At 48.2% G+C, this 15156-nt stretch overlaps 1 protein-coding gene across 1 annotated transcript in view; it reads left to right on the forward strand.

Annotated features, from left to right (window-relative positions):
- Nucleotides 1–341: 341 nt before the first annotated feature.
- LOC308521578 (7SK snRNA methylphosphate capping enzyme-like) overlaps nt 342–15156 on the forward strand; it is a gene marked incomplete at its 5' end in the record, with an annotated part of 69384 nt that continues 54569 nt past the window's right edge. Inside the window, one exon of the mRNA XM_081094643.1 lies at nt 342–377. Within this exon, the coding sequence (XP_080950769.1) occupies nt 342–377 (36 nt within the window). The remainder of the gene's footprint in view (nt 378–15156) is intronic.

The following is a 15156-nucleotide window of genomic DNA, read 5'->3' on the forward strand; positions in this document are numbered from 1 at the left end:
GGTTTCCACTCCTGGCGCCGTCACACAGCCTTTTGTCCTCATTTCAGTGGGCTCCTTTGGTATGAGGTTGAAAATAAAAATGCTGAGATGAGATCTTTCAGGAACAAAGAGGGGCTGACATATAAATCCCACGTTCAGAACCCGTGACTGAATCCTCCTATGGTCAGAATGCCACTGTGTGTATATATATGTGAGATTCGGACTGTGGCGATCAGAGGAGGGAGCTGATATCACGCTCGTTTCATCCAGGAGAGCAGAGCGAGGTCCGAGCTCCTGTCCTGGGTGAGTAGGGCCATAGACACTGGGCCTGGGCTGGGCGTTTGGAGATGGGGCTGAACGGGATGGTAGGAGCAGGACTGGCCTTCACCTTGCAGAAGGTACAGCCAGGGAAAACCTGCCAGTGCCCAGGAGCTTGGAGGGGAATGGAATTGAGTTTAAAAAAATAAAATAAAAATTTGAAGGGGCTCGGCAGAAAAAAAGGAACATTGGTTTTGTAGATTTTAGATTGAAACTTCCCTCTGAATGATGCTAAACTGCCCTGATCTGTGTTTTTCCCAAGGCTTAGGGAGTTGTTAGGGTTGGCACAGCATAAGACAAGCGCACAGTGGTTCAAAGTGGCAAGCGGAACATCGGCATAAGTCCAATGGCAGAGAATGGCACACCTGAACCAAGGGAGAATTTACCAGCAGTTACAGCAGCTCATCTTTGTGAGGTAGTGAGGGGCCTGTTTCTGAAGGCATGCAAGCAGAGACCAGGCGGGGAGCTACTGATGCTGCAGCAGAAGGGATTCCATACTGGATGGAGCAGTGATTTAAGAACGTTTTCCCTCTCACTTTGAGGTAATCCTTGGCTCTTCCCTATCTCTCATACCCACATCAATCCAACAGCAAATCACATGGGTTCTACCTTCTAAAGAGGTCCATTATCCACCACTTCTCACAATATCCTTTGCTACCATCTAGCCTAAGCCACTATCCTCTCTTACCTGAGTTATTGCAATAGCCTCCCTGCTGGCCTCCCTGCTCCTGCCATATTCTCACAGACCAGCCAGAGTGGTCTTTTAAAATATTTATGATTAGCTTAGTCCTCTGCATAAGACTCTCTAGTCCAGTGGTTCTCAACTTTCCTAAAGCCGAGACCCTTTAATACAGTTCCTCATGTTGTGGCTACCCCCGATGTCATTGTTACAAATTGAACATAATTAAAGCACAGTGATTAATCACAAAAACAATATGTAATTATATATGTGTTTTCCGATGGTCTTAGGCGACCCCTGTGACAGGATCGTTCGACCCCCAAAGGGGTCGAGAGCCATAGGTTGAGAACCGCTGCTCTAGTAGCTTCTATCTCATTCACAGTAAGAGCCAGCATTTTACATAATCTGGTCTCCTATTATCTGCCTGACCTCATTTCTTAACACTTTCCTCCACTCCAGTCACACAAGCCTCCTGCTGCTTCTCTTGTACACCAGGCATATTCCTACCTCAGGGCCTCTGCACTGGCTATTTCTGTAGCCTACCAGTGGTCGGCAAACTGCGGCTCTTGAGCCACATGCGGCTCTTTGGCCCCTTGAGTGTGGCTCTGCCACAAAATACCACGTGCGGGAGTGCACGTACAGTGCGATTGAAATTTTGTGGCCCACGCGCAGAAGTCGGTATTTTGTGGAAGAGCCACACTCAAGGGGCCAAAGAGCCGCATGTGGCTCGCGAGCCGCAGTTTGCCGACCACTGGCTAGACTACTCTTCCCCCAGCTATATCACATGGCTTGCTCCCTTACCTCCTTCAGGCCTTCGCTCAAACAGCACCATTCTTTCAACAGTGGTAACCCCTTCCCTAATCCGAACCGTTCATTTCTCAGCTGCATTTCTTACCCTCCTTTCTTACATTTTTGCCTCCCACTGATCACCTCCCACACACTATGTGTCTTCCTTCATTTTTTTAACTGGACTATCAGCTCCACGAGGGGAGGAAGTTTTGTCTGTTTTGTTCACTGCTGCTATCCCAGCATACCGCCTTTCCCAATAAAACAGTATTTTGTAAAAGGGACACATCAATTGTAAGAATTAAGACAATACAGAGGAGAACAAAGAAGACCATAATGCCCACCCAAAATTCCACACCCAAGAGATATTGGGCAATTGCTGTTTGAAACATCTGTCTCTGCACAAATGCATCCGTGTGTGCGGCTCTGCTTAACTGTGCTCATACTATGTCTGCTGTTCTGTAGCCTGTTTTGCTTTTTACCTTGATCATAGATTTGCCCATGTTAGATAGGAAGTGAAATTTTCATAACCAATTTCCTATTTGTGCTTCCAATTTTTCACGATGATAAGCAGGGCCGTGATGACTGTATCTGGGGCATGCATGTCTTTCTCTTCTGTAGTTATGTTTTAAGGTAAATTCCTAGAGGTGTGATTGCTGGGTCGGAGGGCGTGCTTCTTGTTTTAGGATGCTGCTGTGGCTGCATTAGGTTCAGAAAGGGGAAGTGAATGAACGGTAGGAGAAGCACAGGGGCCTCGGGCGGTTCCATTGAAGAACCTGGAAAAAGGGGAAATAAGAACAAGCTTGCTGTCTGAAGGCTAAACTTTAAACCAGCACACCGTGGGGCAGATTGGAGAGGCGCAAAGCCACCGCGAACAGTGAATCCTGGATGGTCACTCAAATGGTCCATTAGTCTGGATTGGCCAGGACACAGAGCTCCCCAGGTTTGCCACATAGAGGGGATGTCACTGAGCAATTGGAAGCCAGGCTGCTGGAAGCTGGGGGAGCATGGAGAGAGGTATGGAGCCCCCAAACGAGAAACTGTGGGAAAGTTCTCCCAGCCGTGGGCTGCAGGAGCCAAGAGGGCACGGATGTGTGACTCCAAAGGCCCTGCTCAGAGATGCGTTGCTTCAGCGGGAACCCAGGAGTGACTCCGCCAGGCCACAGCCCCTGCCACTGCAGACACTGCCCCATCACCCTCACACTTCGCCAGCTCTGTTGCTGCCTCCTGGGACACCTACCAGAGATCTAGCTGCAAGCCTGTTGGAGAGAGTCTGGGGAATGCAGTTTGTGGGACCCTGGCCCCTGGGACACAGAACAGAGCGAAGAAGGGTGGGAACGCAGCTGACGGCGAATAGGCAAATGACAAGCGGCAGCAGCGACTGGAGTCAAAGCAGTGGTCCAGCTAAAGATAGCAGCTGTCTGCCGGGGAGCAGGCTTGGCCAGCCATGAGCGCACGGAGCAGCAGACGCGTGGGCAGTCCTCACAGCTGCAGAGGAGGGCTCGCCCTCTGGGCCCCGCCGCAGGTGGGCTCGGGCACCTGGCTCTCTCATCTGCTGCGGCTCAACAGCAGTGCTGCTGCACAACAAACGAGTGCGTGGCAATGGGAGAGTGTCCCTGGGGGATGTCTCCACTGCAGAGTGCCCACGGGTTGGGTTTCTGAGCCTTCCTGGTGGGCTGTTAGGCCCTGGATAAGAACAGGTTAACGGTGTGTGTGGTCACGCTGGGAGACAGGAAGCCAGCCCTGGGACCTGCCCTCAGCCACGCCCATTAACTAAAGGACTTCTGTTCTAACACCTCTCAGACTCCTGGGAGGTGCCTGGCCCTGTGCTGTGTGCTCCATATACAGGTTCTCCTTTACTTCTCACAGTAATTCTGTAGGAGAGGTTGGGAACAAGGGCTTATAAGCCCATTTCCTTGACCAGGAAATTGAGGCACAAAAGGATCCTGTGATTTGCCCATGGCCGCACAGCTGGTAACCAACAGCCTGGAATGGTCTGTCTCCAAGGCTCTGGCTGGGCCGCCACCTGGGGCTGCCTCTCATGGAGGACTTCTCCCTCTCAGAAGTAGGTCAGAGACCTGGGGCAGCCCAGCTGCCTTGGGCAGGTGGTTCTCCCTGGGGTGGCAGCAGCGTTGCTCTCTGGAAGTAACAGGTCTCTGAAAAACGAGAAAATGCCAGCAAACTGGAACGGTAAACTGGAAAACAGGGGACCTTGCCCACCCCCTCCCTGCCTCTCCCGCACCGGCCCGCAGCACTGATGAGGCTGTGCATATGGGGTGTGTGTGTGTGTGTGTGGGGGGGGGGGGCGGGGAGAGGAGACCATGGAGGAAAAGGCAAGGTATAGGGAAGAGTGGATGAGAAAAGAGGCCAGGAGGGTTGTGCCAACCTGGTGCCTCCAAAGTACCAATAACCTCCGGGTCCTTTAAGGTCAACGTCATTAACCACATTGCTTGTACAAGTGACTTGGCCATAATTGTATTTCCTGCCCGCCTCTTGCTCCTTAGTCCCTCGGCTACCTGACTTAAACAACCAGCTCTGCTTAGAGAAACAGAAAATGCCAGAATTTCTGCCATTTCTGTGGCGCCCACATTAGGATCCTGAGTCCCAGGGGTATTTGCTGAGCCTCCTGTAAAGCAAGGGCCCAGCAAGCATGCTGACTCCAGCCGTGGCTTTCAGGGATGAGGCTGGCTCAAACCATCTCCACACAGCCAGACTGCAAAGCCTCTGATGAGGGGCCACCAGGAGCATCTTCCAAGGCTCTCGGCTCCAGCTTTTATCTTCAAAACGCACCAAGTGCTGTTCTATTGCCCGCGTGCTCTCTGGCCCAGCCAGCCCTTCCGGAGGAGCAGGCATGGATCCTGTTTACCCGGTCCCCGTCCCTGCTATGCCAACACCATTCCTGCCTGGAGCTGGTGCAGAGTGAATGTTGATGGAGGGAGCAGCCCCGGGGTTCACCCGGCCGTGGTGGGCTCCACCTCTCGCTTCCTGAGGGCCGCCTGGCTGCCTGCATGGAGACGAAGACCCGCCCGTCAACCAGTCTGGTGCCGGCCGGCCGGGAGGGAAGGTCACGATGACCTGCCTCCGCTGCTGCTTCCAGGCCTCGCCTGTGCTTGTTTTCTGGGAGCCTCGGTGTCTGCCCACAATGGCATGGCTCGCTCAGCTGCCCGGATTCTTGGCGATGCACGGGCTGCATCCCTTGTTTCCATGGTGAGCAGGCCAGGGATGCAGGCGCCCCCAGGCCGAGCATACCTCCCATGTCTCCCCAGGCAGGGTTTGCACCCAGCGGCTCCGGGGTTTTCTGATGGGTGGTCGCCTCAGACTTGGCTGTGCTTTGAGCTGGAATGAACAGATCTAACAGACTTGATCCACTCCTCCCTTTTATATCCCACTTTGTTCCAAAAAGCACTTGAGGTGGCTACATGGAGTTTCACATGTAGGAGGGCGCTGGCATCATCAGGCCTGACCCCCTACCCAGTGATGGCGAACCTTTTGTGCTCGGCGTGTCAGCATTTTGAAAAACCCTAACTTTACTCTGGTGCCGTGTCACATTTAGAAATTTTTTTATATTTGCAACCACAGTAAAACAAAGATTTATATTTTTGATATTTATTTTATGTATTTAAATGCCATTTAACAAAGAAAAATCAACCAAAAAAAATGAGTTCGCGTGTCACCTTTGACACGTATGTCATAGGTTTGCCATCACTGCCCTACACTGTGCCACCCTACAGGAGGCTTACCAGGTCCAGGGACCTGCTGAGGGGCACCGGATAGATGTGGAGCTGAGCTGGTTTGGGAGCTCACGTGTCCTGAGTCCTGTGTTCTTCCAACCACAGCACGCGCTGGCTCCCTTTGTGTAAATGTTTCTCTGAGGACAGGACTGCCCAGAGCTGCCAGTCTACCTCCGTGGACACAGCCCTTGCCCCTGACAGTGGACACACACGGAGGATGTCTCAAAACTTTTTTTTTTATATTTTATTGATTTTTTACAGAGAGGAAGGGAGAGAGATAGAGAGTTAGAAACATCGATGAGAGAGAAACATCGATCAGCTGCCTCCTGCACATCTCCTACTGGGGATGTGCCTGCAACCCAGGTACATGCCCTTGACCGGAATCGAACCTGGGACCTTTCAGTCCGCAGGCCGACGCTCTATCCACTGAGCCAAACCGGTTTCAGCTCAAAACTTTTTAATGAAAACAATTTTTTTTAATCGTTTTCTAAACTGAGTCTGCAGACGATGGCCCACAATCTGGTCTTATTCAGCGTGTGAACTAAGAAGGCCTTTTACATTTTTAAATCACTGTGAAACAGAATACGTGACAGAGACTGCAGGTAATCTGCAAAGCCAAAAATATTTACTGTCTGACCTTTGCAGAAAAAGTTTGCCAATCCCTGGTCTCGATGATCCTTTATTGTTCACCCCGTAGTGACAGTAACCAATCTTCCCAGGATCCTGAAAAGGCCTCTTTCTGGAGAGGCCTGGGCCTCTTTCTAGGGATCTGGCCCAGGAATTCAGACTTCCCAGCTTTTGTGTCCTTCATCCTGCAGATGCTCATGACATTTCCGAGTGCTGTCTCTTCTCTGGATAAAGCAAGTGGTGAACCCTTTGTCAGGAGACTTCCAAAGCTAAATTCGGGGAGTCGGATACCACTGCCCAGAGGCACCCTGCAAATGACTCGGTCGGGGCTGACTGGAGGTGGGGGCTGTGAGCCACCTGCCAAAAGAGTGACAAGGGAACTATCTTTCCCGTCAAAGACGCTTCTGATCTGAGTGCCTCTATTTCCTCCCCAGCACGCAGGCTTCTCAACTAGTTCCTGTCTGTCCAGGCTGCTCATTTCTTTATAGTTACTGAACCAGAATAACCACAAGTAGAGCCGGAAGCACACGATAACCCGCTGAACTCTGCACGGCCTTGGCCCGGTTTCTCCGGACGCATGTTCAGAGGCTGCCCCGGCGGGGCAGCTGCGAAGTAGCCAGCGAGCGCCCAGCAGTGTCTGAAGCTCCAGCCACGGCTGGTGACTTCCACAGTCCGAGAGAAGAGGGGGAAAAAATGATGGGCAGATGGAACCAGGAACGTTCAAAACTGTCGGAGCCATTCACAGTTGTTAAAGATTTACGGGCAGGCAGCTTGGAGTTTAAACACGAGATGACACCAGAAGCCTTTAATGTACAGCCGAGCTTTAAGCATGATCTGGGAGGAGAAAATGGTCTGTGAACTCCCTCTCGGAGATCTTAGAAGTTCTGTTCTATTGTCTGCAGGCTGGGCTGCAGCCACGGTGCACTTCATGGGCTCATAAATATAACATTATTGGACCAAAAAAAACACAACCATCCTTCTCCAACTGATTAGGCCCAGATTGGTCAACCCATAAATCATTGCTGAACAAGAACTATAAAGTTGTGAATCAATGTGTCTGTCCCAGATCACCAAATCGGAATGAAAAAGCTGGAATTAAGTAGCTGGAGTTCTTCCAAGATCCTTCTTTTCATCCCCGCCTCCCGCCAGCTCCATATCCTAGTGCGCTAATTTTAAAAGGCCTATTTTTTTCTTCTTCTTTTTCTTGCTCCTGGGCCTGCCTGTGGACGGCATTTCAGAGCAGGAAATTTGTTATAGAAGCAAAGCTGGGGAGACAAGAGGCCTGCCTGTTGCATTTCCGGTCAGGGCTGATCTGCGCCTCCGTCGTGTCTCCCTGGCCTGGGTCTCCACCCGTGGCTGAGAGGTGATGGCATTTGGCATCAGTGTCCTGAAGACAGGAAGGCAACAAGATGCCCCACGTGTGACTGGTGTCTAGTGGGTGATCAGGCCATCTTTAGTCAATGATTGGATGCTTAGACCCAATTTATTTAAGGGCTCTGGACTACTAAATGCAATCATCCCTTCTCTTAGAACGGCACATCCAGTTCGAAAATGACACCTGCTGTACCCGTCGGACGTGGCCACCCTTTGTGGATCCGGGAACCGAGGTTGTCTGCTGTGAATGCTCACATGTGCTCGGAGAGCATTCTGTGCCCCAGGGCCTCTGGGTCCTGAAGCAAAGCTTGTTTTCTGAATCCCCTTTTCCAAAATATACTCTCTCAGTACTCTTTCCCCCCCTCTTTGTCAGCCCCATTTTGGGGACACTCCACGTACCTCCTTTCTCCCACCCTCCAAGGGCTTATTGTCCTACTCTCCTGGGCTGGGAGCTCTCAACGCTAGTCGTCTCAACGCCCAGCTGGCCTGTCATCTCCCATGTAGGTTGGGGATGTACGCATGCTCCCATACAAATTCCTTGAGCTGGTGACCTCCGGGTTTTCTCTAAACACAGACTCCAAGGGTTGGAAGGAACTTCATTCTCACCCAGTTCCACCTGCTTGTTCGGGGAAACTGAGGCCCTGAGAGGAGTACTCACTTATCTAAAGTAGAACTCAGGCCTCTCGAAAGCCGTTTTTCTTCCTCCCAGTGCGAGCCTTGTGCTGACTGCATTCTTGTTCGTCTCCCGTGGAGAAGGAAGGCCTTCGTCCCCTGAAGCTGTTCTTCAAGCCCAGTGTCTGTGCACTTGGCTGTTTCCTTCGGACACTTTCCTTTTCTCTCATATGTTCTTCTCTCCTTGCTGTGACTTATATGACCATGAACAGACAAGCCCAAGACCCCAGAGGAAACATCCTCCCCCCAGTGTGTGTCTCTAGGAGGAAGGAGGCTGAGTGACAGTGCGACTTGACAAATGAGCTCCATGTTGGTGTGTTCGCACCAGCGGTCAGAGAAATCCTGCAGGATGTGCCCAGGGAAATGGATTCTGTGAGGCTAGCTAACTGTACAACCCTCCGCACAATAGCAGCACTGTGCAGAAAAGGCGGCTTTGAAACGGGTTTAGTTTTATGTTAGTTCCAAGTTTAGGTGAAGAGCCAAGTTCAAGTGAAGGGTCATTTCTGCAGCTGAAAGACTCGTATTCCTCCTCCTCACCCTGATGCAGCCTTTGCCACCCTGGCTCTTCTACCTCTTAAAAATTCTGACACTGTCGCTCTACTTTCTGGGAAAACATTCAAAACCCCAAATAAGAAATACTGTGATCGTGCTGCTTGGACATAACTCTTTTTTTTGCAGCAGACCTGTGAGTGAGTGTCAATGTAATGAATCCCACTCCCTAGAGAATCGTTTTTAGCCACTTAATGTTTATTTGAGCCCATAGACCTGAGGGCTCATGGAGAGGTGATGGCAAGATAGTAAAAATGACCCTAATACTTCATCCCTCCTGTATCCATGCTCTTTGCCATAACTCTGTATTGTCCCTTCCATGCTGTCTCTGGGCTTAGTCATGAACTTGTTTTGGCCAACAGGATAAAGTGGAAATGATGTGTATCTGTTCTAAGGCTAGACCTCAAGAGGCCTTGCCTGTTTCCTCTTGCTCTCTTGTGCATCTCTCATTGCCATGACAACATGTTTGAGCTAGCCTGAGGAATAGACACTGTCCCCAGAGCTGATCACCCCAGTTGTCCCAGCCAAAGCCAGTCTAGATCAGCCAAAAGCCAGCCAGCCATCCCCAGACATGTGAGTAAGCCTGGCTAAGCTTAGCAGAGCCACATAGCTGACCCCGAGCTGACCTCAGGTGTTTATTGTTGCGTGTCACTGAGGTTTCCTGATGGTAAGACAGCATTATAATGTGAGTAGATGATTGATATGGGAAATTATACCATATACTTTTTATCATGCCTTTATTCCTTGTCTCAATCAACTGATCAGATACACTATCTGGTCTACATTCTTAGGTGCCTACCTAATATTCATTCTTCTTCCCTTCTTTCTTTTTTTTTTTTAATTCTTACCTGAGGATATGTTTTTATTGATTTTAGAGAGAGGGAGGGAAAGAGAGAAACATTGATCAATTGCCTCCCATACACACCCTGACTGGGGATCCAACCCACAACTTAAGTATATGACCTGACCTGGAATTGAACCCACAACCTTTTGGTGTATGAGACGATGCTCCAACCAACTAAGCCACCCAGCCAGTGCACCATTCTTCCCTTTTTGCTACTAACAGAACCATGTGCCCAGCTAAAAACCTACATTTCCCAGCTTCCCTTGCAGAAAGGAATTGTCATGTGACACTCCTTTGGCCAATGAGAAGCCAATACACTGAGTGGAGTTTCCTGAAGAGGAGTGGGGACTCCCTTCCCCACTTCTCCTTCTTCCTGCCTGGAATGAGACTGCAATGCTGGAGGGTGTTACTCTGAGGTGACAGCAGAAGCTAAGAATGACTGAGAGAGAAGACAGAAAGAGCTTGGGCCTCTGATAGTATGGCCACAATACTAGTACTGTGCCAATCCCAGAAAGCCTTCTTTATGGACTTCCAGTTACAAGAGAAAAAAATAAGACTTCTAAATTATTTATGCTACTTGTAACTTAGTGTAATTCTTAATAGCAAACTCTACCTCCCACTTTATCTTCATTTGAAGAAAGTGCTTAGAACAAACAAATTAAGGCACATTGTAAAGCTATCTCACAGAAAATATGACTGCTAATTACTGTAGCGGTTCATAAATTATACACATAAAGCAACAACAACCTCTTTGCATTTATATTTGTTAATAATTTTCAAAGTTCATGATGTTTTCACTTAATCCTTCTTAATATACTTGTGATTAGTATCCCATGGCCATTTTATGCGAGGGGAAACTGAGGCATGGGGAAGTTGGGTTCTCCCAAGTAAAACACCTGCTAGTAAAAGAACTGGAAAGAGACTTGAAAACAGGGCCCCGGGCTTTCAGAGGAAGGATAGTAGACCAAACTCGTGTGATTTAATTTATGTATCTTGAGCTTCAACTGGACTCCATTTAGGGAGAGCAAAGGCACGGAATTCTTTTAACAGCATGAACCACCCCAGAATAAAAGTCACTAAAGTCCAAGACAGGCTCATTTTCTGGAAGAGAGAAGGAAGAAGGGCAATTTGTTGCCTTTTGTGTCCTTACATTATTTTCTTTCTTCTCTGCTCTACAGTGGAGTCTGTTAATTGGTTGTGGATCTGTCTTCCCAGAGCTTCCTTGCGAGTCCCTCAAGAGTAGGACTAGGTGTTTTTTCTTCATGCATCTCTGGCAGGGCTGCTGGGTAGAGTTGTGCAGGCTGGTCATAGCACAAGGGTGCCTGGCTGAGGAGTGACTAAAACACACACTCAGCAGGCTGTGGGCCCCATGGGATGGTCACACACTGAGAGAAAGTACTTTTTTAAAATTTGCACACAGGTGCTCTATGGAATAGTAGGAGCCCTCGTCTTGGCACCTGGAACATAGTATAAGGTGCTTATTTGATAAATGAATGTCCCCCAGTTGATGGCTTCTTTCTGAAGGTCATTTTGATCAGTATTACCAGCGATAAAGTATTTCAAGGGTAGGAGTTGGCAAGTGCAACAGATGCTTTAGATTTTTCCTTCTCAAGTTGCTATAAATACTCACAGAAGTAGAGCAGCAGTTTCAAGGTTCAGAGAGTAGAGTAAAAACAAAATAAACAGCCATCTTTCTTAAACATATTATTTGTGTCAGATACAAAGGTAGGTTCTATTAACACCCCAATTTCAAAGATGAGGAAACTGGGCTTCTGAAAAGTTAAGCAAACTACTCAAACAGCTAGTAAGCAACAAAGCTTAGATTTGAATCCAGGCTTGTCTGATTTCAAAATCTTTGTACTTTGTCCTGCATTTCCATAACCATGTGAATTCTTTGTCATTAGTGCAGGTGTAGCAAAGATAGTGGTATTCATAATTAGTCCATGGGCTCCCCTAAATTTCCCACCTTTGCTTACAGTAGGTTGGGCCACATGGTTGGGTTCTACCCATCGGAGGGAGGCAGAAGTGATGTACAACCAACTACAGGGATGACCTCTAATAATATCCTGGGGGAACCACCATCCCTCTCTTCCTCTGTCACAGTGACCCTGGAAGCCACATGTTGAGATATTAGCATCTCAAGGTGGAGGGAGCCTGGGCCCCAGAATCACTGTATGGAGAGAATTGCCCTCAAGAGCCGCTCAATCCACATCTGACCTTGTATAAACTGGAAATGACTTTTTGTTGCATTCTTGGAGCACAGTGTAGCTGAAGCTAATGAATATAGCAGAAATAGAAATTATTTTACACATTTATTTCATATAATTGTTTATACTGCACAAAATATTTTCTTGATCCTCATAATAACATTGAGAGATCAGCAGGGATCATGAGCCCCATTTTATAGGCCAGGAAACTGAGGCTTAGAGAAGTGAAATGATTTGCTCAAGACCACACAGTTGGTAGGTGGTCAAACCAAGGTTAGGCCCTTGGTATTTTTCCCACACTTTGCAATTTTATAACTTCCTAGCTTGATGTTATAAAAGCAAGCAATAACCTCAGAGGGAATGAGGGTCCCACTGTATAGAGTTCTGCAGATTAAATTAAACACCTTGAAGGACTAAAAGGCTAGGTAGCCAGTACAGACAGGTGTAGTACATTCCAATGGCTCATATTCTTAAGTCAACAAGCTGCAGGCGTCCTGTGGCTGCTCAGACTCCTGGGTGGTCCTGGAGGGGAGTCCAGAACCTAGCTCTTAAGCAGATCTCCAATCTGAATTGCAGGCTTGAATAAAGAGAAAAAGTTGTATGCTCTAGGTGAAAATCCTCAGTATCTCCAGGAAAACTTGATCATGCACGTGTATGTGTGTGTGTGTGTGTGTGTGTGTGAGAGAGAGAGAGAGAGAGAGAGAGAGAGAGAGAGAGAGATTGAGAGAGAGAGAGGAAACTCATAAAGGTTAATTTATTCTAAGATAATATCAGGGTTCTACCTCTGAGGATAAAATCTGACATTTATTGAACATATACTATTTGTATTATCTGACTCAATCCTACAACGCCCCTCTAAAGTTGGTGCTACTGTGCCTAATCTACAGTGAGGAATCTGAAGAATCAGAGTTTAAAAACTCGTTCTAGGATACTCAGCTAGGAAGGCTCCCAGGGAAGCTCTATAAAGCCCATGTAGGAGTTCTCAACAAATACAAAAAAGGGAAGGGATGAAGGGAAAAAGCACTCAATTTCCCCATCCTATACAAATACCCAAGTAACTCTTAGGTTATTAGCCATAGTCAATTTAACACTCTTTAAAATCTATTGGAGTCTTTGATCTTCTTCAAAATGGAAGAGGATCCGCAATCTATGTTGTCCCTTTCATAGGAAGTATAGCTTCCATTTAGTTGACCTGTGTACTAAGAAGAGGGCTGGAATCTCCTTGTTCAGGTGACCTCTTAATGACTTTGTAAACACTGCTCTTGTCCATGTTCAGTCTCTTTTGCTGCCTAAAGTCTTCAAACCTTTTTCTCTTTGTCTAGGTCAAGCCCCTGGGATTTTTATCCCAGAGACTTGATGAGCTGTCAATAGCTTGAAAGTGACAAAGATCCAAGTCATCTCCACTGTGGTTATTGGCATCCTCCGTTCCTTGCTGTGGTTGAGTCTTCATTCAACACTCCTGCCTGTGAAGCTCAGGCTACTGACAGAGGTCCATCCTCAAACTGAGAGTTTCCCTGTAGGGCATCCAGCTGCCCAACTCCAGGGCACCATTCAGCAATCAGCTCTGCTTTCTGTGTAAATGTCTCTTTAGAGTTGGACACTGAGACAAGACCTTGACCCTGTTCTTAACTCATTCATTCATGCATTCATCATACATGCATACATTCATTCATGAATTCTATTAAGCACTAGCTGTATTTTAGAATCTCAATTGGTCTCTGAGGATGGAGAAGTGAATAAGTCAGGTCTGTTCCAGTTTAAGGGGACATACCATCCGGACACAAGCCACTCTGGAAACTCAAGAATCACTATTGACTCTTCCTCTCCCTTAACCTACACATGGTAATCAAACATCAAGTCTCACCAATTTTGCCTTTAAAATACTCATCATAATCACCTTCAGCATCCCGGCCACCGCTCTCTTAGTTTAGATCTTTCAAACCTCCTTTGTTGAGTGTTGCAATTCCCCTGTAACTACTCTGTCTCACCTGTTCTTATCATCCTTGACCACTCTCCTGCACCATAGCACACATGATTTGCCTAAAATACACATCTAAATGAGTCACTCACTCAAAGTTTCAAGTGGTTCCCTTCTGTCCACTTAACTTCGAGTACAAAGTCTTGGGTGCCCTGGCTGGTGCCTGCGGTCCCAGCTCTGTCCTTTGTGGATGCTCCCGACCACCAGACTGATTACCCAGCCCTTTGGTATGGACTGGCCTCCAGTCCTCCTGGTGGGCAGGTGTTTTGACTCTCCCCCAAACCCACTGCCTCTCTGCCTTTGGTCCCTGCTCCCTGCCTCCTTTGTAACTCCTGTACCTGGATAACTCCTATTCATTCTTCAAGGCTCGTCTTTGGGCCTAACTCTCCCCAAAAGCTCTTGTTAATCCCCAGTCTCTCCTTGACAAGCGCCTCTGCTCAGCAGACCCAGGCTGTCTCTTGCACATCTCCATCATTGCTCTTAACTGATGGTTTTCTTTTTGCTTCACTAGATGCTGGATTCCCAGGGTACACACAGTAGGCTCCCAAGAAACTAGCTGAATGAATAAACAAACAATTTCAATGCAATGGAAAACAAGGCATCCTCAGGGACTGACTGACTCCCACTGGGGAATCTGGAAGTGGCTTTAAACAAAGGGTATGGGGCTGCGTGTGGAAGGAAGCTTAGGAGCTTGTGGGAAGGGAGTAGGGAGGATACACCCTTAATGACCCACTAGCAAAAGTTTTGCTTCCTGTTCCTGTGACTTTATGCTCTGCTGGCCTAGTAGTCTTAGTTCCTTTCACCAGGATACAATAATGGTTCCATTGAACTGAAAGTCTAGGCTACCACTCAGCTACTTTCGGCTCCTCAACCTCTGAACCATCATGCAAAGAAGGGAGTGACTGTGCCGGCCAGGGCGAGTGATCCTGATGACCAAGGAGGAATTGGACTGGGACCCCATTGAGGAGGGAAGGAAGACAATGTCTGGAACACAGGAGATCTCTTGGGATATCTCTTAGTATCACTACATTCTGTGATTAAGACCAATGGGAAACAGCTTCCATCCAGTCCAGGCGGGACTCCTGGTGGCCCAGATCCTTCAGGAGTGAAGGCTTGAGTTGCTCTACCAGGTACAGAACCACAGCCAGCGGAGGTGCTTGCTGAAGGCACAGGGAATACAGAATGGGGAGCGGAAGAAGGTAGTTAGTAATTCCAGCTACCACCCTGAGACCAGTTACAGGAACAAAGACTGTAATTGTCATGAGACTTCCTCCTCATTTTGTTATGAACATGTGTGTGTGTGTGACACGTAAAATTAACTGTCACCGCTCCTCTCATGTTGGTCTTCCTCAGAAGAACATATCCTATCTGATCATAGCAGGCCCGGGCCCCCAGCAATCCTCCTTGAGGTC

Source organism: Myotis nattereri, assembly GCF_964212035.1.
Source record: "Myotis nattereri genome assembly, chromosome: 6".
NCBI classification, from domain to species: domain Eukaryota; kingdom Metazoa; phylum Chordata; class Mammalia; order Chiroptera; family Vespertilionidae; genus Myotis; species Myotis nattereri.